Source organism: Pan troglodytes, chromosome 22, assembly GCF_028858775.2.
Source record: "Pan troglodytes isolate AG18354 chromosome 22, NHGRI_mPanTro3-v2.0_pri, whole genome shotgun sequence".
NCBI classification, from domain to species: domain Eukaryota; kingdom Metazoa; phylum Chordata; class Mammalia; order Primates; family Hominidae; genus Pan; species Pan troglodytes.
In genome coordinates, this window is record NC_072420.2 from 39,495,044 (window position 1) to 39,518,917 (window position 23,874).

Consider the following 23,874-nt stretch of genomic DNA (forward strand, 5'->3'; position numbering starts at 1 on the left):
GGATTTGACCCCAGGCAGTCTGGGCCCACAGGCTGCCCTTCAGAGGTGAAGACGGTAGCCCTAGCTGGGTACCATGTCTTCATGCCCACGGGGAGTGCAAGGGACAAAGGAGGCTGACAAGGAGCAGAAGGAATTAGAAAGGAGCATTAGCAACGTTTTTGACCACCAGCAGAATACCCTATCTGCCATTCCAAGGAATCTCACAGAAGAGACTAGACACTGGCCAACTCTTGCATAATCTGGGTCCACCCTGATGGAGCGGGAGGCAGCTCCACGGCCCCACATCTGCCTAGGATTCTTGGTAGCTGGGCCAGCCTGCAAATGGGCAAGGTTGTTTGGATTCGGAGGTGGGCGGAAGTGTGGGTTAAGCTTATCAAGTCCTTGACCCCAACATATATCAGTGAAATAGCCACCACTGCAGGCCAGATGCAGGCGGCAGCTTACACATGAGGAAATGATTTCTATCTCTACGTTCATTCTTTTCTTCCTGCACTCCTCACCAAAGTCCTCACCAAAGTCTCACTGTGCATGTGATTTTAACTGAACTGTGCACTTCACTTTTACTTCTTGAGGGCGGGAACTAACTAAGCCTTAATCATATTTGTCTTCTCAGCATCTGACTCTGTGTTTGCTAAGTGAATGAATGATGCACTTCGGACCAAATGACGTCTGTTTAACTTGCAACTGGAAACCACCACAAACTGCCTGTCGACTACTGATTTGGATTTTAAGGTAAATACAGACATGTTTCTAAGGAGACGTTTTTGTGTGTGTTTTTTTTCAAAGGATGACTTCGTAAGCTAGCTAATCATTTCTCATAATTATGTCTGGATTCTAAAGAATTCTTTTTCTGCATTTTACTCTCTACATATTTCATGTTCGTAACACATATTCTACTGTAATATCCCTTTTCCTCCTCTCTTCTGTGAATGTCCCTCTTTCTTAAGGGGAAAGTGTTAACAATGCTCATAACTCAGTCTGCCATAGCGCATCTGATCACTCCACCCTGTGCACCTTCTGACTTTTAATTTCCTTCCAACACCCTCGACTTTTGATCTCCAAGCACAAGGGCTGTACTTTTATTAGGTTTAATTTACTGTAAAGCTCATTGTTCCCTGTGAATTGCACGATAATAGTCAATGAATAATCACTGGCTTCAGCCAGACTGCTTTTTAATTCTGCTGAGTAACTGGGAAGCCAACTAGTATTAAGGACAAAAATGTAAGGAACCCTGATATTGCCCCAGAACTAGGATAAGCCATTTTATTATGAACATGTGACTGCCCTCGTGCAGAGGTGGATCAGCTACAGGGCAGGACCCAGGGCAAGGGGGCTGCTTGGGGCAGACTCTTTGGAAGGGGAAATAGGGAGGACCAGGGACCTGGGTGGGAGGCAGGAGCTTAGGCTTACCATGACTCCAACACACAGGCCCAGCTTCCTCTTCCCACAGCCTCCCCGCCGTCTTAGCTCTGCCATTTGGTCTTCCGGCTGGGATCCCCTTCTCAAGGCTTTCACACATTTAAACCTGCGAGGGGCGGGATTTTTTTTTTTTTTTCGTGTATATGATAGTTTTTTCAAAATGTTTTCTATAAAATCCTCCCTGAGGAGAGCTTGGAAAAAGATTCTTAATAGCTAGATCATTTTGAGTCCTTCTCTGCCATGTACTCAACACTCTAATCTATTCTGCACATTTGGTTCTATGTCATTTGCCACAGTCTTAAGGACGTAGGTTCCATAATCATCCCTTATTCTGTAGAGGAGGCCCAAGGTTAGTGAGCAGAGGAAGGTTCCACTGTCGGGAACCGGTGGTCTTCAAACTCCTGTGCTCCTCTTTTGATATCTTTCTGCTCATATGTGTTGGAAACAGCCCAGCATGAGCAAAGCACCACCTCCTAGCCCCCAGCCTGTGCCAGCCCTGCAAAGAAGAAATATGGCTCCACTCAGGGAGCCCATCAGCGACTCAGGGAGCCCTGGAGCACCTGGCACTCAGCACCCATGAACACGAGGGCAGGCATGGTGGGACAAGGCAGTCTGCTTGGGGCAAGTGAGCTTCGGGAAGTAGCTGAGCTTTGGGGAGCAGCTGTCTACACCCAGCTTCTCAGGGCTGTGCAAGTAGCCTGAGGGAGAAAGACCCTATATTAGCTGAAACTGCAGCCCAGATGAGTCAGTATTTTCTGCTACGGTTTTTAAAAAAAATAGTAACATACTCATGTCTCCATGGTAACTTACTATGGATCTGTATTCCATTTATGGAACTCTTTCTTGACCTATCTGTGTTCTCTAATCTGGGCCTGAATACACTGAGAAGCCATCAGAATCAATTCAGTCTCTAAGAAATAATCACTTCCCCTATACGTGATTGTTTCAGCCGTATAGATTCTGACTGTGACTCATGCCACGGTGATACCTGGAGACCTTCGGGACCCAGAAACATTAAGGTGCACCGATATCTCAATTACCCGGATAACTCTAGACCTAGAGTCACCATGGAAACCTAGAACCCTGAGTCACAGAGAAGCTGGGCCATTCCTCTCCCTTCCCGGTGGTGCCGCAGTTCTTGAGATGTGAGCAGCTTTCAGCCCCGTGGCCTCGCCTAAGCTGGGGTTTCCTATTTCATCCACAACTTCAGGAATCTAAACTTTCGTGCAAAATATTGAGCATGTGACCTGAGTCCAAACAGCCATGGACTCAAGCACCTTCTGATAAAAACGGAAACCACAGTGTAGGGGGTGGTTTTGACCAGGGTTTCGGAGTCAGATAAACTCAGGTTTCCACCTTGAATTTCTCATCAATCTGACGTGGCAGGTTATTCATCCTAAGGTTCAGTTCCCACCTGTGTAAAGTGGGAGCCGCAAGTCCTCCGAGAGTGACGATGATGTGCGTGGAGTGCCCAGCCCAGAGAGAAGCGCGGCCAAGGCGGGTCACTATCTGGGCACCGCTCAGCTCCAGAGGGCGCCACTCCCGCGGAGCCTGCGGGATCGGGGCTTCCCGGGAGCAGCGCGATCAGCACCACGACTCGGGGACACAGCCAGGGCCCGGTTTCTACAGGAAGCGCCTCATTTGGAGCCTTTTTGTGATAGAATGATCATTAGTCCTAAGCCCATTCAGAGGTTCAAGAATGGGGTCGGCTCAATTTCAGGGCCTTATTACCCAAGCCCGGCTGCCCTTCGGTGCCACCAGCACCACTGCTCCGTCGCTGCGGAATTCCAAAGGCAGGTTTGGCGTTAGGGCCTTGGCCCCAGAGAGGACGCCGAGCGCTCCACGGAAAGTCTCCGCCCGGCTCCCAGGGCGCACACTCGCGCGCACGTGGGGCCGAGGCCCTGCTCCCGGGGCCTCAGGGCCAGCGGGCGAGGGACCCAGCCGAGTGACAGCAGGAGGCGGAGGGAAGGTTGGGCCGGAAGGTGTCAGCCCCGCCCCGCGCTCCCTCGCCGCCTCCGCCCTCCTCTTTTCTCCCCTCGTGCGTTCCCTCTCCTCTCCCTCCGCTCCCCCAAACCTCCTGCTGCCCCCTTCCCTCTCCTCCCGCTTCTCCCCATCCTGCCTACCTCCCTTCCCCTCCTCTTCTCTCTCCTCCCCTTCCCTCCCCTCTCTCTTCTCTCCTCCCTCGTTTCCTCCCCTCCCCTCCCCTCGGCCGTCCCTCCTTCCTCCTCCCTCCTCCCTCCTCCTCCCGCTCCTGAAGAGCGCGCCGCGTGGGGGACGGGCCGGTTACTTCCTCCAGAGACTGACGAGTGCGGTGTCGCTCCAGCTCAGAGCTCCCGGAGCCGCCCGGCCAGCGTCCGGCCTCCCTGATCGTCTCTGGCCGGCGCCCTCGCCCTCGCCCTCGCCCTCGCCCGGCGCGCACGGAGCAGCCGCGGGCGCCGAACAGCCACCGTCCCGACCGAGCGCCGGCCCTGCCCGCAGCGGCGCGGTAAGAGCTGGGCCCGCGGAGAGCGCCCGGCGCGCGACTCCAGTCCCATGGAGGGTCACCCGGGGCCTGGGCGGGGGTCGCGGGGGGCACTGGCACGCAGATCTCGGGGCGCTGCCGGGGGTGCAGGTGGGGGTGGCGGCTGCTGCGAGGACTCTAGGGGCGCGCGTCTGAGTTCCGCGCCGGCTCGTTTTCCGGTTATGGAGTGGCCTCCGGGGCTGGCGGGGTCGGCCGGGGGGGTTCCTGCGGGCTAGGGCCGCTGTCTTCGGGGTCGCCTAGCCGCGGGGGCGGCCAGGGCGCGCTGGCTTGTTTCGCTCGCTTTTGTTTTTAAAAGGAAACGCAGGCCTAGTAGGGGGTCCTGACCAGTGGATGTCCCGGCGAACATGATTTCGCGAACGGGAGTGGGGGCACAGGAGAGCGTGTCCGAGGTGGCCTGGCGCCCCGGCTTTGAGGGTGACTTCCTGGAGCGTAGCCGGGCCCGGAGGATCTGGGGCGCCCAAGACACCTGGAGGCTGCGGCACCGCGGGAACCTGCGGGGCGCGGGGTGCCATGGTCACCTGCTCGCCGCGTCCAGGGCCCGGGCTGGGGACCCCTCGGTCGTGCGAGGAGAGCGTGGGGAACCTGTCGGAAATGAGATCTGGTTGCGCTGGGCTGCCTTTATTTTCTCGTTCCTACAGCATTTGAATGAAGAGGTAACTGAGTGTTTGCTTGTGTGTGTTTGGGTTGCGTGTGTGTTATCCTATTTTATTTTTTACGGCAGGAGACCTTTTATGTTAGCCTGTACACAATTTCAGGGTAGCCTAAAATAGTAGTTGACGCGCTAGTTATTTAGAAAGTAAAGAAATGAGCAGTCCCCTTTGGAGATAGGAGTAATTTATTTTAATTCGCCAGTAAGAGATTATATTTGTTCCATACAATGGAAGCGCCTGTGCGTTATCTGCCTGCCCACACCACCACCAATCAGAGAGATAAATCTCCACGTTAAGCTTTATTAAAATTCTGAGTAGTAGCGCAGCACAGTAAATGTTAGCACCGACCATCCGCAGGGAAATGTTCAGATACTCATTTCTGGGATTAGTCATTCATCTCTCTAAACTGATCGCTTTCAAAGCGAAAAAAGCAAACTACCTTCAAATGTGTGTTACAAGGTTGTGTTGTTTCTTTTTTTGTTTTCAAATTTATCTAAATAATCTTACATAAGTGATTACTTGTTCCAATAAGGGTACTGTTGTCAGGCAAATTCTCCTTGTTTTTAAATGTAACCATTCTCAGCTGTTACATTTCTGCTCTTTATCCTTTTTTTTTTTTTTTTTGGTTTAAAAGCAGCGATCCATCAGCAACACCAAACTTGAAATTGATTTATGTGGAAAAACTTGGCTTGTCTGCCACCTAACAAGCCCTGTTGAGTAAAATAAGCAAGCTTAAATTTGATGAGTTGTGTGTCTGCCTGAAACCATTTAGTAGAGCACTTTAATTCTGCATGGTTTTTACAAAACTCATTAAAAGCTGGACAACAAAAGAATTCTATTCTGTAGCTAGTAATTACAGCTCTTTATGTGGGAGTGGTAGGCTGCCTTTTCTCCTGGTATTTGTACACAAAAGCTGGGGAGAGCTTTTCCACTGCCTTCCACATTCATTCTCTGTCCATCTCAGAGAAGCTGAAAAACAGAATCAAGTCAGCAAGCAGTCTGCAAGCCTAAGGAAGAAAAAGAGCTGACCCATCCGGCTCTGGATGGATAACTGGCAACACCCAAGATGTCTATGATTTTGGCCTTCTGTTTGAGGCTTGTTTATTTCTTTAATCAGCAGCTACCAGGACTTATTTCATGCAGAGAGATGACATAAAGCTCTAGAGGAAGGAGCATTTCACATTGGAAGGAGTAGTGAGAAGGGCCTGATCTGATAGTATCAGGATGGGGTGCGAAGGGTCCATTCCTCATCATTCATGTTCTCCCGGCACAGAGGACTGTGTGGAGGACTCAGGATTTAGGACCATACTCAACTGGGGTTTGATCTCCACTTTGCCCTGTGGTGGCCCCGCTGGTAGCTATGTGGATCCTGGGCAGATTGTCCATGTTGCTGGGCCTCCGTTGCTTCACTGTATGACGTCTGCCTCTCAGGGATGCAGGAAGATTCAATTAGGTAGGAGTGGATGGTCCCCCAGCACGGGGCTTAGCTCTTAGTAACTAGGCATTCTGGCAATGGCAGCCATCAGTAGGAGACACTATTGATTGTTGAGTGAATATAAGTGGCATAATCCACCAAGTGGAGATTCTGAGTGAATGCGGCCACTTTGGACCCAAGACTGCTGCCCCTCTCTGTCCTCTCATAGGACTATTATTTATTGCCAGTGCTGACCAGCCTTTGTTGGCTACCATGATCATTACCTGCACTCCGAGTGTTTTAACAGAATTTTCTGATGCCTCTGGCCTCACCTGCTGCCTTTTAGCCAAGAGGGGTGTGTGTGTGTGTGTGTGTGTGTGTGTGTGTGTGTGTTGGGTGTGTGTTGGGTAGCAGGGTTCTTGGAAGGTCTGGTTTAGCCATAATGTTGATCATAAAGAGAAAACAAGAAAATAAATGCAAATTAAATAGTTCGGTGAGCCTTTGTTATTTCGCCACATCCAGTAAGTTCTATCAGTTGAATGTTGTCTGAATTACTTAAAAAGTTCTCAGTTGTAAACAGGTAAGAGCACCCAGTGGAGGCCATGGAGCTAGGCTTAGAGCTTTGCTACAAGCCTTCAGTTCCATAGCCATGAACCTGGGAGGGCAAGGAATCACCCTAGAGGTGAAGGCCACTCATCGGTGCTAACCCAAGGTCTCTGAAAATGAGTTTTAGTTACTCTATTATCTAAGTATCTTTCTTACTGATATGTAACTTACCTGGCTGAACAATTACATTTTAGAGCTCCAAATAAATTTTCAGCCTATTATGTCATTGTCCAATTACAAGCCTCATTGTAATAGCCATGTTAAAAACAATAAAGCCGGTGAAATTGATTTCAGTGTATTTCAAATTAACCTAATATATTTGAAATATTATGTATGTATAAAAATTATTGAGCTTTTTTCTTTTTTCCACTAAGTCTTTGAGAGCTAGTGTGTATGTGTGGATTTGTACTAGCCACTGGTTGAGAGCTCTGTAGCCACAGATGGCAAGTGGGTACCATATTGCTTAGCCCAGGCCTAGTAGAAGATTAAGACTCAGTCAGAGGAAGTAAGGCAGATCCATGCTTGGAATCAGTTCCTCTTGAAGAAGTGCACAGCCAAGCAACACACAAAGCAGAAATATTTTGAGCTCTGTATTCAAAGCAGGAAGATCTGGGACCATGTAAGGGGGTTTGGTCTTCAGTTCTCCCTTTGATCCCTTCCCTGGGTGTGTGCTTTCTTACAGCCTGGAGAGTGGAAGGGAAGAGAGGGGGCTTCCTGGACTCCTTTCCTGTCTCTAGAAATGACCCCTGAAGCTGTCCTGAAGCTCTCAGGTTGAGCTGATTGTGTCCAGAGCAGACAGGAGGCGGCCCACTGCCCCACTGTACCCACCCAAGCGCTCACCTAAGCTGGCCATGGAAATGTGAATGAAAAGCCTGACCCAGGCCCTCTTGCCCTGCTAACCCAGCAAGGAGGCTCTGACCAGCCAGCCAGCAAGTGACTTTTTCTGTGACATCTAAGTGGAATTCAGTGGGGAATCAGCATTATTATTCAATCACCGAAACAGCATATCCCGTTGTGATACTGAGAAATGCTTTCCTCTTGAGACCTTTGGGAGGACAGCCATTTAAACAAGAATTCCCTGCATTCACTTTTGAATTACCTGTTAGCTGTAGAACTCAGCCAGGATCAAGTCTTGATGCCACCAATGATGAGTTTAGTGTACTTAATCTTTTGCCTCTTTGACTTTTATTTTCTTTTTTAAGATGAATGATTTCGGAATCAAGAATATGGACCAGGTAGCCCCTGTGGCTAACAGTTACAGAGGGACACTCAAGGTGAGTGGGCAAGTCTTAATTTTTTTTTTTAATTGGAAAACTCAATCTCTAGGAGGAAAGAAAAAAAAGGCCTGGGTCCCAGAAAACTGGTTGTAGCCCTAGCTTTTTAATTTATTGGCCATGTGACTATAGACTATTTGCTTACTTGCTCTGGTCCTCAGTTTTCTGGTCTGCAGAATGGGTATCTTGATGTGTGTTGTTCTTCTCCTCCACGATATGAAACCAAAGGCCTTTATAGCTTGTTTTCTGAGGCTCCTTCCAGGTGAAAATCCTATAACTCCCAATAAAACAGCTGGAGAGGCTGTCTCTACTGCCTTTTCTGTCTACCCAGGAGTTTCCTTGGTTGATGGGAAGCAGTTTAAGAACTGAAATGAGAGAGAAGAGGCAGACAGACCCAACCGCTACAGCTCCTATCAGAAAGGGCAGCGCCGGTGGAATTGTAGGTAGCCTGTTACTGGCTCAGAGAACAAGCAGGCCTACTTATGTTAAACCAAAAACCAGATGAAAAATGAAAGCGCCCTCTCTGCTGCATAAACATTTTATGTAGCTTCTATCATCATTCCTTTTGGGAACATTCTTTAGTAGCACAAACTGGTAATCTCCCACTTGTCTTCTCCAAATATGACAGCAAGATTTGATTGTTTTCAGTATTATGTAGTAAACATGTTTCAGAAGCATGATTTTAAAATTGGCCTCCTCAAAGTTTAGCGTCTTGCATAATGATGATATACGTCTCTGGCATATTACATTTTCCTTTGTATATCATTATTGAGGTTATTTGTCTGATATTACCCAAAGAGGCAAAACTCAGCACAGTCCTTTCTGCAGTATTCTAAAGGTCATCAAACTTCAGCCTAGTGAGTCTGCTTGTTTGATTTGGCCAGACATTTTAAGCATGGCAGAAGTGGTACAAGAAATCATGGTATTAAGTTGAAACCACACCCCTTAGAAAAATCCTTCTATTAATTCAAATAATTTGACGATGCTTATGCGGTTTCTGGATATGGAAAAGAAGCAGTCGTTGCTGAAATTGATGTGTTGAAATAGGAAGCACAGATTTGTATTGTCTTTTGGCTTCCTGGCTTTAAAAAAAAAAAAAGAATTTACAGTTAGGAAAGGCATTTCTTAGTCACCTGGGCAATGCTTGTGGGAACTTTAAAAGTTTATTGGAGGTTTCGCCAAAATTAGCTCTGCTCTAAAGTAGTTTGTAAATCCAGATGAGTAATTTGCACTTGCCTGATTGATCGGTTTTCCTCGTAGATCTCAGGCAGTTGGTCATCATTGACTTGGATTTCTTTGGGCTGGGCTCCAGCCTCTGCCTGCCCTCTTTTGTAATGCGTCATTCATTGTTCTGCATTTCTAAAAAGAAAGCGGGTAACCGATTTTATTTGTAAATGTGTTACACATTTTCTTATTGATGACTCAACAGATGGGTCATTGTATTACACATAACATGGGATTTCCAGCTTATGTTGGAAAAATATAGTCTTTCTTCACGTGTTCCTCAACAATTTAGGCGATGATGAATCCAGATATTATCGGTTACTTTCAAATGAGTCTTACATTAAAAGGTATTTCTTTCATAAATATTATGTAAGATGCTCAGAAATTGAGTTAGTGTAAGGTTTTATCTTTCTGTGTGTCTCTTCTGCAGATAGTTTAGTTTAACTTTAAACCTATTTCCTTTGGAAATCTTTCCCCTTAGTAGGTGATTTGGGTTTTTTTTGTTTTGTTTTATTTGTTTTTTCGTTTTTGGTTTTAAGCAACAGGGTCCTTCTCTGTTGCCCAGGCGGGAGTACAGTGGCTTGATCGTAGTTCACCGCAGACTTGAACTCCTGGGCTCAAGTGATCCTCTGGCCTCAACCTCATAAAGCACTGGGGTTACAGGCATAAGCCACCCCGCCTGGCCTGGGGGCAGGGAGGGGTTCATTTTTAAGACACTTTACTTGTTATAAAATGAAACGTTAAGGAATTTTGTCATGTATTACTATTTTCCAAACCATTGGAATTGATGTGGAAAAGCATCTCTAGTTTCAGTTAAATTGTTTCATGGCAAACATTACAAAATAAATGCTTCCAAAGATAAAGTAGTGTATTTCATTGTTTGATTTTCAGTGTTTATCGGGTCATTTGCCTTTTAACTGCATTGTGCTCAGACGGCCTTGTCAAGGGTCATTTTTCTTACACACACAGCCTAGTTGAATTTTTCTCAATGTAACAGGAGGGTCAGGTGTTTGGTAAAGGGGTCTCTGAGGCTCCTCTCGACACCATTGTAAGATTCTGTTATTTTCAGATTTGTGTATTTAATATATTAACTTAAGTGGATTAGGCCACTAAAACAAATTCCCAGTCACTCCGACTCTATGAGGTTACTTAAATAAATCCATAGTGGCCGGGCACCGTGGCTCACGCCTGTAATCCCAGCACTTTGGGAGGCCAAGGCGGGTCGATTACACGAGGTCAGGAGTTTGAGACCAGCCTGGCCAACATGGTGAAACCCTATCTGTACTAAAAATGCAAAAATTATCCAGGCGTGGTGGTGGGCGCCTGTAGTCCCAGCTACTCGGGAGGCTGAGGCAGGAGAATCGCTTGAACCCAGGAGGGGGAGGTTGCAGTGAGCCAAGATTGCACCACTGCACTCTGGCCTGTGTGACAGAGTAAGACTCTGTCTCAAAATAATAATAATAAAAATCCACAGTAAAATACAATCATTTCAGTCACTTTGACCATTTTACAAGTCTGTTTTAAGGACTGACTGGTTGATTCCATGTTTGCTTCAAAATTGCCAGTTTAATCAGGGACTATTGGTAGGATTGCCCACAGACCACTTTTACAACAGGTAATTCAATCAGTTTAAATATTGTATTTCCATTTTTTTTCCATCTGTTTTTGCAGCGCCAGCCAGCCTTTGACACCTTTGATGGGTCCCTGTTTGCTGTTTTTCCTTCTCTAAATGAAGAGCAAACACTGCAAGAAGTGCCAACAGGCTTGGATTCCATTTCTCATGGTAATTGGTTCCTCAGACTTGACAAATTGTGCATGATTTTCCTAAGTAGTTCAGTTAATAAAGAGAGGACAGTTCCTAAGCAAGAAATGTTGGTATCTGGAATCTTTGATATGAATAGCCAGAAGTTCTGGACCTGGGAGAAGGCAGTTTTTCATTTGTATCAACTTGGTGATTCTGATGTGGATTCTGATGTCTTGAGTGCCAGACGCCCCCCAGTGAGCCGCTGTTAGGAAACTGCAGGGGAACCCCTGAGCTGCCCCTCCTGGATGTTTTCAACATGGGCAAGCAGGTCCTCATCTCCCTGCTCTGCCCTGGAAAACAGACAGAAGAGTAGACATTAAAACACACCCAAACTTGTAATTTGGGTTTGCATCATTAGTTAAATCATCTCCCCTGCCCTGAGTTTTGGGGCAACAAATTGTTCTTTGTAATCCTTACCCATCGGTAGTTCTTTCTGTAGTTCTTCGTGTCATTGTTTATTCTTCTTAAAGGAATAGCACGTCAGATAATGTTCATACAATTACTGTGACAGAGCTATTAGTTGGAAACATGCCAGAGATGACTGTGTCATGTGAAGTAGGTGCTGAGAATACAGGCCAGAAAATTAATTAAAACGCATACACTGGCGTAAGCATAACCCTGCATGGCAGCCATTTATCATTCTTGAAATAGCTGAGGGTGTCTGGAGAAGATTGTTTTTCAATAAAAATGGAAGGTGTGGTTCCATTACCGTGCTAAGTGCGGCACATTCATATCACACTCACTTCTCAGCTCTACGCCTAGTTTAATGGAAGTGACTTCCAAATGATACAGTCCCTTCAGCCTTTTGACCAGAAACCATGCAACTGTTTTCATTGCCTACAATTTTAAAATAGACTTAGCAGTTTTCCCTACGCACAACTGCTTTGTGACGCTTTGCAAAATAGAATCAAATCTGAGTTTTATTTTAGATTTTTTAATAAGTATAGTTCTGAGATATATATTTTCTCAATTATAGTCAGAAAAGTTTTTTGTTAATAGTTACACTGTTTTAAGGAATCATGCCAAGGTTTGAGATCAAAATTGTTCTTTTCCAAAAACTAAGATGTCTCTCCTAAATCTCCACCTGATATCACCAACTTGAAGTCCTAATGTCCCCATGGGGGGTTTCCTTCCAGACTCCGCCAACTGTGAATTGCCTTTGTTAACCCCGTGCAGCAAGGCTGTGATGAGTCAAGCCTTAAAAGCTACCTTCAGTGGCTTCAAAAAGGAACAGCGGCGCCTGGGCATTCCAAAGAGTAAGTACTGCTTTCCTGAGCCTGCATTGGGTGAGAAGAACCAACTTCAGTGCAGTTGTTTGATCTTGACTTGTTTATTAAGCTTTTGCTTGGGGTATTCTGCAAAGAGTAGCATAGATGTCGTTAACCTGAGCCAGTTTCTGTTTCACCCCAATCAACCCAAGACTTGATCCAGAACTCATTAAATATATAGTAGAAGGACGCATTACTGGTGTCTTGAAATGTGCCTGGATCGTGTCAGAATGGTGACGTGTCATCATGGTATCTTGCTCATTCGTGGGTTCTAGTATATGTCGGTACTTGGTGCATAAATTAGGGGTGACAGTGGTCTCACTACCTTTCCACTGTTTTTACCTCATGTGTTCCATTTTTTCTTCTCTCCTGGTAGACCCCTGGCTGTGGAGTGAGCAACAGGTATGCCAGTGGCTTCTCTGGGCCACCAATGAGTTCAGTCTGGTGAACGTGAATCTGCAGAGGTTCGGCATGAATGGCCAGATGCTGTGTAACCTTGGCAAGGAACGCTTTCTGGAGCTGGCACCTGACTTTGTGGGTGACATTCTCTGGGAACATCTGGAGCAAATGATCAAAGGTACCAGCTGAACGTCTTGCTTCTCCTTGTCCAGGATGAGCTGTGGCCGGGAAGACTGATTGGGAAAGTCACGTGGGTGTTCTTCAACCTTAGGGTTGCCACTTGAAATGACATAGAGTACCTTGCCTCAAAATGCCACTCAAGTGAGTCAGATATATGGCAGTGATTATAGATTTTTATCCCACTTTATGTGAGTGTGTGTGTGTGTGTATAGCATCAAGTATAGCCACAAGGTAGTAGCCTTAGTCACTAAATTGTTTGCTATTGCTGGCTGTATTCATCACGGGAGTCCACGTTGACTCAGATATGTAGGACAGCAAGAATTCCCACGTCTTCTGAGCTCACCTTACAGAGCTAAGAGATATGGCAGCCTTAATGAAAGGGGGGAGCCTTTACTCACATAAACCCTGTGAATTCTACTGTAAATTTTCCTACATCCAAATGGAATGTATTTTGGATGTTGAGGATTGTTGAGGGGGCGGGGTCTGTTTTGAAACAAGTGAGAAATTGATATATATTTACACGCTATCATATTGTACAGAAACTGGCCATTGATCAGTAGAAAGCTCACCAAATACAGAGAAAGTCTTGATTCAAAACTTAAAATAGCAGGGAGACCAATGTTTAAAACATGTTGAGTTAAAAAAGAAAAGAAGGCCAGGTGCGGTGGCTCACACCTGTAATCCCAGCACTTTGGGAGGCGGAGGCGGGCAGATTACTTGAGGTTAGGAGTTCAAGACCAGCCTAGCCAATATGGTGAAACTCTGTCTCTACTAAAAATACAAAAAATAAAAATATTAGCTGGGCATAGTGGCACATGCCTGTAATCCCAGATACTCGGAAGGCTGAGGCAGGAGAATCCCTTGAGCCCGGGAGGCAGAGGTTGCAGTGAGTCGAGATCACACCATTGCACTCCAGCCTGTGTGAGTGAGACTCTGTTGAAAGGAGGGAAGGAAGGAAGGAAGGAGGGAGGGAGGGAGGGAGGGAATGGAGGGAGGGAGGGAGGGAGGGAAAGAAAGAAAATACAGTAGGGATTATTTAGGTTAAAAAAATATAAGAAAATAAGCATGTTTGTAGAATTCAGGGAACTAGTCCTCACCTGACTGATTTTAAACACACTGAATTTCAGCATCAACTGTAGACTCAGAATCTCAAAAACACCTAGGATTCAACAGCTAACTTTTTTTAGTTACGGCTTCTGAGGGCCAGGGAAACTCATTTTTAAAGACCCTCATTTCTTCTGAACTTGGACAGAGCTTTTCTACCAAGTTTCCGGTGATCTGTTTATTGGCAAATTGGGCCTGTTTTACCATTCCTCAGGCCTGTGAGTTTGTGTGTATTTGGGTTTCCGGGTGGACGTGCACTTTGTAATATATTCGTAGTAAGTATGCATACACAGTGCACAAACCTTTTCCCTTTCAAAGTTCTTGGGCACATGTGTTCCCCATCCCAGACTCCCACAGCCCTGGAGACTTCCCACACCCTGGGGAAGCGTGCAGGTTTGGAAGCAGTGGAACTGTAAGCTTCACGGGGGCAGACACCATCCATTTTATTAATTTCCTGTATGCAGCCTCTGGTACAGATGGCATTTCATAAATACTTAACTGTTTCTTGAATGCATGAATGAATTCAATACACCATCTGGACCTTTTGCGATAGAAAATTTAGTGTTGCCAATGACATCATTCATTTTGGAAAATTTATTTTAGTAATTGGAAAAATGGGTTGCTTTCTCTCGTTTTTTGAAAAAGACAGGCAGGGACGTGGAGCACCATGAGATTAAATGTGAAGCACTCCGTGCATCTCATCATTCTAAAATTATCATCTCACAGGAATTCAGAAAGTCAATTTGTTCTGTGTAGTTTTCACCTACATCTGCCATCTTACGTCTCCTGTGTCTGCTTTTCAGAAAACCAAGAAAAGACAGAAGATCAATATGAAGAAAATTCACACCTCACCTCCGTTCCTCATTGGATTAACAGCAATACATTAGGTCAGTCCGATTGATTCTGCCCTTAAGAACTTTGTCTTCAGTCTTCCCAGTAGACTTGGAATCTCTCTACTGTAGGCTCCTAAGGGGCCACCTAGACCTGTGTGTCTCTTATGGTGGCCACACGTGGGTGTTGAGCTATAAGCCATTGAAATGTGACTGGTCCACATCGAGATGTGTAGGAAGAGTATAGTCATGCACACCAGATTTGGAAGTCTTAGTATGAAACAGAGAATATAAAATGTCTCCCTGATAATTTTTAATGTATTGATTACATATTGAAATGATAATTGCTATATGAGGCCAAGTAAAATAAGAAAATTAACTTCACCTGTTTCTTTTTGCTTTTTTAATATGGCCACTAGAACTTTCGCAGTTGCTTAAGTGGCTCACACGATCTTCCATAGGTCAGCACTGTTAGTGCTAGTCCAGGCAATTCTTAGAGCAAGGAGCAGAACGAAGTGAGCTGATTACCGCGGTCACCAGTAATGTTGGTTTAGTGTAGCAAACAAGAGGTGGCAGGCACAGAGTGCGTGAAAAGCAATTTGTAAACTGGCTCTGAACTTGGGAGCTTAAAGAGCTGTCATGGAATCTGGGTCCTTTCTTCTGGTTGCTGGTACTGGGGAGGGCACAGGGTCTGGCCAGGCCAGCGAGGGAGGGGTCCTCGGAACAGCAGGCTTGGGTGGTGTTGGTCCGGCCCAGTGTTTTCTCTCTGGCCCCAGCTCCACCATTCAGACCCGGTGAAGCCCACCTCTCTGCCCCACTGGGGGCTTCCTGCTCAGGAGGTCTTTCTGAACATGACACAGTGGGACACCCTGTGCCTGCATGAACCTGAATCAGAGTCAGAGAGCTTCCTTCCCTCTCCAGAAAATAAATTATTCTGCAATGAACAGAGACAGGAGCGGTGTGATGAAGGAACAGAAAGCAGAGTGGGCTGTGCCTCAGCACACAGGGTTCATGGCCTGGTTCTGCTCCTTATGAATCACACAGTACATGACACATCACTTGGTCTGTCTGAGCCTTACTCTCCTCGGAAGCTAAAAGAGCCAGTGAGCCCTGTCTTCCTGAAGGTCCCATGAAAGCACTAGGGTTGTAGAAATAGGAACATTGAGTCCTGCCTGCAGAGGCTGCAGTCATTTTGGCAGAGGGCTGCTGGTTGAGAAGCTGAATGGTTTGAGAAGAAGGCCTGGTGACAGACCCCCACCAAAGCCCGGGTCTCCACTGAGGTTCTGCAGAGGGCTGGAGTGTGCGGAGTGCTCACCTGTCATTTGCTCGTAGGGGTTACTTACTGGGGTAACACTGACTTTAAGAGCTCTGCCGTCCGATTGTTCTGTTCCAGGTTTTGGCACAGAGCAGGCGCCCTATGGAATGCAGACACAGAATTACCCAAAAGGCGGCCTCCTGGACAGCATGTGTCCGGCCTCCACACCCAGCGTACTCAGCTCTGAGCAGGAGTTTCAGATGTTCCCCAAGTCTCGGCTCAGCTCCGTCAGCGTCACCTACTGCTCTGTCAGTCAGGACTTCCCAGGCAGCAACTTGAATTTGCTCACCAACAATTCTGGTAAGATTGGAAGCATCTTTCAACGAGGCTGTTGGTTTGATTCTGAGAACCCCAGAGCCATAATGAACCTCTTAATAAATACTTCCTGGATTCAGCCATTAGAGAAGGAGGTCAAAGCCCATGTTCTAAGTGGATTTCCAACAAGTATACCCCTAATATGTTTCAGGCACTGACCCAGGTACTGCAGGCATTGAGTAAACAAAACAGTCCCTGCTTTTACAGCCAGATTTCTCCACACTTTGGGATATTTATGGAGGCGATGCAGGAATGTGACATTTCTTTTTATGGAGATGTAACATAAATACAGTGCACAAGTCTCAGGTCATGTGGCTGGTTGGATTTGTGTATGTATGTATACCCATGTAATAACCATCCAGATGGAGATAGAGAAGTTTCCAGTAGCCTGGAAGATTCCTTCGTACCCCTTCCCATCAATAACGTCCCCCCGACAGAAGGGAACGATTCTGACTTTTATCATTACGGATTAGGTTTTGATTTTCTTGAACTTTACATAGATGGAATCATGAGGCATGTTTTCTTTTGTGTTTGTCTTTTACTCATCATGATGTCTGGGATTCATGCATGTTGTTGGATGTAGCAGCCATGTGTTCTTTTTCATCGCTGTATAGTATTCCATTATAAGAATTTTATTCATTCTACTGTTGATGGAAGATAGGATTTGTGTAGTATAGTTACCCTAAGGAATAAGCACCTGAGTAGAGAGCATTTTGAGAAGTCTGAGTGGTTCTACACCAGCAGGTGCGTGATTGCACTGGTAGTGGTTGGTGATGCTGTGGTCGTGTCCAAGACCAACTGTGTCCTGGAGGAATCAAAGTATGTGTTTGGTTGTCTTTGCCAGGGACGCCCAAAGACCACGACTCCCCTGAGAATGGTGCGGACAGCTTCGAGAGCTCAGACTCCCTCCTCCAGTCCTGGAACAGCCAGTCGTCCTTGCTGGATGTGCAACGGGTTCCTTCCTTCGAGAGCTTCGAAGATGACTGCAGCCAGTCTCTCTGCCTCAATAAGCCAACCATGTCTTTCAAGGATTACATTCAAGAGAGGAGTGACCCGGTGGAGCAAGGCAAACCAGTTATACCTGCAGCCGTGCTGGCCGGCTTCACAGGTGTGTGTGGAACTCCGAGAGCCTGGCCGCCCAGTCTCCTGGGTCCTGTCCCTTGCTTCCTTTCGAGCCGCAGTACCACATTCACCGAGGGTGTTTCTAAGCTAGGTACACCAGTGCTCTACACTCCATGTTTTATGCGTGGCTTGCTGTATCTCTGCATTTGACAAAAGCCACACTTGGAGGAATTTTCATGTACACAGAGCTCCATGGAGTGAGTGAAAATCGACAGGCCACTCCCTCCACCTGGGACGTTCTGAGGAATAGTTGGAGCAGGGGACATGGCCTGTGCAGTCTTCAGCCCTGACTCACCCACTCCAAGAATCTCAAAGAATGTAAACTGGCTTAGGGAGGGGCAGCAGAGCCAGTCTCAAATAATATGGGCACTGTTTACCTTTTCTTGCTTCTAAAATCTATCTGCTCTTATTTTTGAGGTTTGGGTGAGAGCTATTCTAGGCAGTGGACAAATATAAAGCTGTTTTTAGAAACAGGTATTTCCAGTACTTTAGCGAAAATACTGGGGCTTTGTTTTCACTGCTTCGTGTATCCTTAAATGCGTTTTTGCTTTTTTTTTTTAACCATATGGAGCCACTGTGGATTGAAATTACCTAACTTAAAAAAATCTGATAAGTTTAAAATAAGGATACTGAGGCATTCATTCTTTTTCTGTCATCTAAGAACAATCAGCCACGTAAACGTATTAAAATACACGGAAAGAGTGTGTGAAAGCCATTATCGGTTTCATTATTGGGAGTTTAGGGCCTGAGAAGAATAAACAGCCATAACGTTAGTGTGGTTCATTTTAATAGTAACATAAGTTTCTGTTTATTGACTGCCAACTCTGTAGTTAAGTAGGCATACAGTCTGTAGGACAGCCTGGCATGGGGGCGGTATGAGGCCATTTTACAGATGGGGAAATTGGCTCACAGGTAGATAGCTATCGGTGCTCACACAGCTCTGGTTCTAGAATGCCTGTCCCGTGCTTTACAGCAAAGCTTTATTGATAACGGCCATTGCGTTTCTGAGGAAGAGCTATTTGGTAGAAAGAGGTTGGGCTTAGGGTCGGAAGATCTAGGCTTTTCTCCTGTTTGCTATGATGGGCGTGTGATCCAGGACAAGGCACCTGGCCTCTGAGCCGCATCTTATCCCTCCCCTTCAGAACAGAACCACACTGACACCTGCTTTGCAAGGTGGTAGTTCTAAATGTCAATCGAGGACAGGTGCACGAGAAGCTCTTGGCAAAGCATGCTTCACCAGACAGAGGCTGTGAGGCAACGGGTGTGACCCCGCGTGGCTATTGAGTAAACCGGGCTCACATTAAGCAATTTACACATGGTCATTTGGCAGGAAGGTGGCATGGGATCCCACGTACGACACGCCTCATTCTGTGATGAAACACCCCTTCAGCCACCCCCATCTCTGCCCCACTGGGTGTTTCTAGAAAAAAACCTTGAAGGTTTTTACATAAGGAACAATTAAACCAGATGGGGAATTTTAATGCCAAGAGTTGGTGGCCCTAAACTTTCTTCCAGAAAGAGCAAACCTAGCAATCAAGGGGAAGAGTGTCTCGTCTAGTGACCTTATTTTCTAGGAGTAGGGAGTGTGGAGCAGGAACTCACATTTGGTGCCCCGCCCCATCCCGTTAAAGCACTTAGTACTGTCACCAACACCTTGAGTGCCACCCTGAGTGTCACATCGGAACCCCATTCAGAGAGTTGGGTCTGCATTCCTAAATCAGCATGTACAATTAGGATGGTTAAAGCCTTGCTGTATTTTATATCTGTGAAAGGGTATGATCCGTCTCCCTCCCTCTCCCCGCAGGAAGTGGACCTATTCAGCTGTGGCAGTTTCTCCTGGAGCTGCTATCAGACAAATCCTGCCAGTCATTCATCAGCTGGACTGGAGACGGATGGGAGTTTAAGCTCGCCGACCCCGATGAGGTATGGCCAGAGCCCTGGGAAATCTCTGGGCTTGAAAACCTGATTTCCTGCTTGCGTTCAAAAACTCAGTTCTTTGGGCACAAAAAAGGGTTCACCAGTACTGCTGAGAATCTTTCCACGTGAGGCATCCTTGGCTGTTGGGAAAATGGAAGTGGAGTCATTGCTTTGTTGATAAACGTGTACAGTGTTTTCTGGGTATGCTTCATACAAGGGCGTTGCACAGATTTCACTGTCTTGATCAGTTGTCTGATCAAGAGGCCCAAGCTGCAAACTGAGGTTCTCTGCCGACCATCTGAAAATGCCTTAGGAAGGCTGCCCTTGCCCATCGGGGGAACAAGCCTCATGTGGCCCCGAGCCAGCCTTCTGTCCACTCCTTAGCTGAGCCCAGCAGTGTTGACCCCAGCCCTGCAGAGTTAGAACCAGGAGCCCTGTCTAAAGGAGAAGGCCAAGGGCAGGTGGGATACCAACCCCGCCAGAAAAGCGTTAGAGAGAAGCCCTTGGTCTCTGGCACTGGGGAGCATAGTCTGTCACCATTCCCACCCCGCCTCCAGTTCCCTTGGGAGACAAGCATTGAGGAATGAGTATATCACACAGCTCAGAATCCCACTCGGCACCTGTTAACTTCAGTAGTTGGAATATCCAGCCTGGAGGGTGGGTGACACCACCTTTCCCTGGTCTCAGGACCCTCCTGGCTCTGAACCCTTGGCTCCCGGGAGGTTTCGCTGAGCTGGGGCCAGGGAGCAGGAACCTCATTCCCCAGTGGTTCTGCCCCTTGGGGACACAGTGCCCCTACCATAGGTACTCAAAGGTACTCAGAGGTACTCAAAAGGTCCTCCTGCGGACCTTGTGTAGGTGTCAAGATCTCTCTAGGGTGAACATGCCTCAGAATCATAATCAGGGAGGAATGTCATTCACTTTTTCTTCATTGACAAATTGAGTTTAACTCTTTTCCATCCATGCTCACCAAAGGTGGCCCGCCGGTGGGGAAAGAGGAAAAATAAGCCCAAGATGAACTACGAGAAGCTGAGCCGGGGCTTACGCTACTATTACGACAAGAACATCATCCACAAGACGTCGGGGAAGCGCTACGTGTACCGCTTCGTGTGCGACCTCCAGAACTTGCTGGGGTTCACGCCCGAGGAACTGCACGCCATCCTGGGCGTCCAGCCCGACACGGAGGACTGAGGTCGCCGGGACCACCCTGAGCCGGCCCCAGGCTCGCGGACTGAGTGGGAAGCCCATCCTGACCAGCTGCTCCGAGGACCCAGGAAAGGCAGGATTGAAAATGTCCAGGAAAGTGGCCAAGAAGCAGTGGCCTTATTGCATCCCAAACCACGCCTCTTGACCAGGCTGCCTCCCTTGTGGCAGCAACGGCACAGCTAATTCTACTCACAGTGCTTTTAAGTGCAAATGGTCAAGAAAGAGGCACCGGGAAGCCGTCCTGGTGCCTGGCAGGCCGTGGGACGGGATGGTTCTGGCTGTTTGAGATTCTCAAAGGAGCGAGCATGTCGTGGACACACACAGACTATTTTTAGATTTTCTTTTGCCTTTTGCAACCAGGAACAGCAAATGCAAAAACTCTTTGAGAGGGTAGGAGGGTGGGAAGGAAACAACCATGTCATTTCAGAAGTTAGTTTGTATATATTATTATAATCTTATAATTGTTCTCAGAATCCCTTAACAGTTCTATTTAACAGAAATTGTATATTGTAATTTAAAATAATTATATAACTGTATTTGAAATAAGAATTCAGACATCTGAGGTTTTATTTCATTTTTCAATAGCACATATGGAATTTTGCAAAGATTTAATCTGCCAAGGGCCGACTACCAGAAGTTGTAAAGGATGTATTATTTACATTTAATAGACTTACAGGGATAAGGCCTGTGGGGGGTAATCCCTGCTTTTTGTGTTTTTTTGTTTGTTTGTTTGTTTTTGGGGGGTTTTCTTGCCTTGGTTGTCTGGCAAGGACTTTGTACATTTGGGAGTTTTTATGAGAAACTTAAATGTTACTATCTGGGCTTATATCTGGCCTCTGCTTTCTCCTTTAATTGTAAAGTAAAAGCTATAAAGCAGTATTTTTCTTGACAAATGGCATATGTTTTCCACTTCTTTGCATGCGTTTAAGTCAGTTTATACACAAAATGGATTTTATTTTTTAGTTTAACTGTGTTTCTCCGACAGCTCACCTCTCCCTGACCACCCAGCCATTTCCTTCCTGTGCTCCACGTTCTTCTGTGTGATTAAAATAAGAATATTATTTTTGGAAATATGCAACTCCTTTTCAGAGATCAGGAGGGATTTATGTAGCAGCTATTTTTACTGCAAAAGTAATTCACTGGAAAAAAAATGTAATTTGTAAGAAAGCTTTATTTTTATCTCAGCTCTATGTAAAGTTAAAGTTACTGTACAGAGCTGAAGGACGGGGGGCGGTAGGGGTCTTGATGAAACCTCTTGAACGAAGCACAGTTTGTCCCATCTTTGTTCACTCGTGTGTCTCAACCATCTTAATAGCATGCTGCTCCTTTTTGCTCAGTGTCCACAGCAAGATGACGTGATTCTTATTTTCTTGGACACAGACTATTCTGAGGCACAGAGCGGGGACTTAAGATGGGAAAGAGAAAGCATCGGAGCCATTCATTCGGAGAAAACGTTTTGATCAAAATGGAGACTTTTGTAGTCGTTTCAAAAGAGCACCTGAGTCATGTGTATTCCCGGCCTTTATAAATGACCCGGTCAAGTTGGTTTCAAAGTCCGACAGGCTTGTCTGTTTACTAGCTGCGTGGCCTTGGACGGGTGGCTGACATCTGTAAAGAATCCTCCTGTGATGAAACTGAGGAATCGGGTGGCCGGGCAAGCTGGGAAGAGCAAAGCCAGAGCTGCGCTGCCTCAATACCCACAAAAGACCATTCCCAGTATACATAAGCACAGGATGTTTTTCTCAAGAGGGATGTATTTATCACTTGGACATCTGTTTATAATATAAACAGACATGTGACTGGGAACATCTTGCTGCCAAAAGAATCCTAGGCAGTGGCTCATTGTATGTGAGGTTGAACCACGTGAAATTGCCAATATTAGGCTGGCTTTTATCTACAAAGAAGGAGTTTCATGGGGTTCAGCCTAACAGTTATGGAAACTACAGTCCTTATAAACCATTGGCATGGTAATAAACATCTTAAGTATAAAAATTTTGTAATTGGGCCTTTACTCTCTCAATAATAAAGTATTTTGTTTATATAAATTCTTTGTGATAGTCCTCGTTCTTCCTCTCCACACCCGGCATGAAGGAGTTGGAGGAAGGATGTTAACCCCAGATCCATTCTCTACTCAAAACATTCCATCATCAAGCGGCAAGTCTCTGTTTAACTGGTTTATACACAAGTCACTTAGAAACCACAACCCAAATTGGAATCAACTTTGAGCCCTTCCTAAAAGAATTCCCAAAAAGTGCTCTCTTTCAAAGCAAAAAATTCTTTTAAGAAAGTGTTATAATAGAAAGATTCAAATGTCTTTCTTTGCCAGAAGCTTGGCAGAGATAACAGAGGAGCGATTCTGGAATGTTTATATTAAGTACATTAGAATTTGAGGTTTAAGTACTTTTGGAACTGAGGCCACAACACTCTGTCCCCTCAGTGGAGTCTGACATTGGTAAGGTGATGGTGGTCTTAGGACACCTGTTTTCAAATTTGTTCTCTTTACATGCTCCAAAATTAGTGAGTATGCCAAAAAGCTTATATTCATTGGTGCGCTAGAGCCAGCTCACTGTGTTCTCCCGAGAGCTACATGTCTCTTCGCATCACCGCATCAGTAATGGTAGCTTGAGATGGGGCATGATGAGAGTATTTACCCCATGGGAATCAGCAGACACTACAAATCAGGGCCTTCTCTCCCCCAGAGTGCTGATTGTTAAACATTTACCAACACTCTACTGGTTATATCTATCAATAATTTCCATATTAGAAATTAAAGTAAATTTTAAAAGAATTCATTTAAAAATAATTTTACTTATTGGCATTAACAGCATTTTTTTCTTGCAAAAAGTAATTATTTTTTAAAAAGTTAGCATGGCATTGTTTCACATTTGCAAATCTCTTTAATGTCTGGTTTAGTATTAGAGCTGGATTCTTCTGTTTCTGCATTCAATCTGTTTGCATATATTTTGATAGAGTATGTGAAGAAAATCCGGCCTAACAGATATGTAACAGAAACAAGGAGGAGCATTTAAGGCTATTTCAGATAATTGTAGATATTCTTTCTTTACTATGCCAAAACTTAACAAAGTATAATTCCTTAGTTGCAATTCAGGTATGAAACCATATTAATAAACTTTCCTAAGGTTACATTAAATTCCATTGGCCTACCTTTCACTTTGAACAGATCTTTTAGCCGTGTGTGATTTTGTAACATCCTGCATTGGTCATTTGGAAAATATTGCTTCAAAATGTTAACACATTTCAAAATATAATATTCAACAATTACATTACTTAATATCACCACAAATC

General features: G+C 45.8%; 1 protein-coding gene across 2 annotated transcripts; it reads left to right on the plus strand.

The window, feature by feature from the left end:
* The first annotated feature begins 2,545 nt into the window (after positions 1–2,545).
* On the plus strand, positions 2,546–22,613 carry ETS2 (ETS proto-oncogene 2, transcription factor). 2 transcript variants are annotated; one of them, XM_009426606.5, is made up of 10 exons: positions 2,546–3,904; positions 7,813–7,884; positions 10,780–10,891; positions 12,049–12,168; positions 12,557–12,757; positions 14,667–14,750; positions 16,087–16,308; positions 17,168–17,431; positions 19,250–19,368; positions 20,338–22,613. In XM_009426606.5, the coding sequence occupies exons 1-10, from the start codon at positions 3,119–3,121 to the stop codon at positions 20,551–20,553; spliced, it is 2,196 nt and encodes a 731-aa protein (XP_009424881.2). In that variant the 5' UTR covers positions 2,546–3,118; the 3' UTR covers positions 20,554–22,613. The 2 variants fall into 2 exon arrangements, with proteins under 2 accessions (XP_009424881.2, XP_009424940.2); XM_009426665.5 differs by having other exon boundaries at positions 3,662–4,593.
* The last annotated feature ends 1,261 nt before the right edge of the window (positions 22,614–23,874 follow it).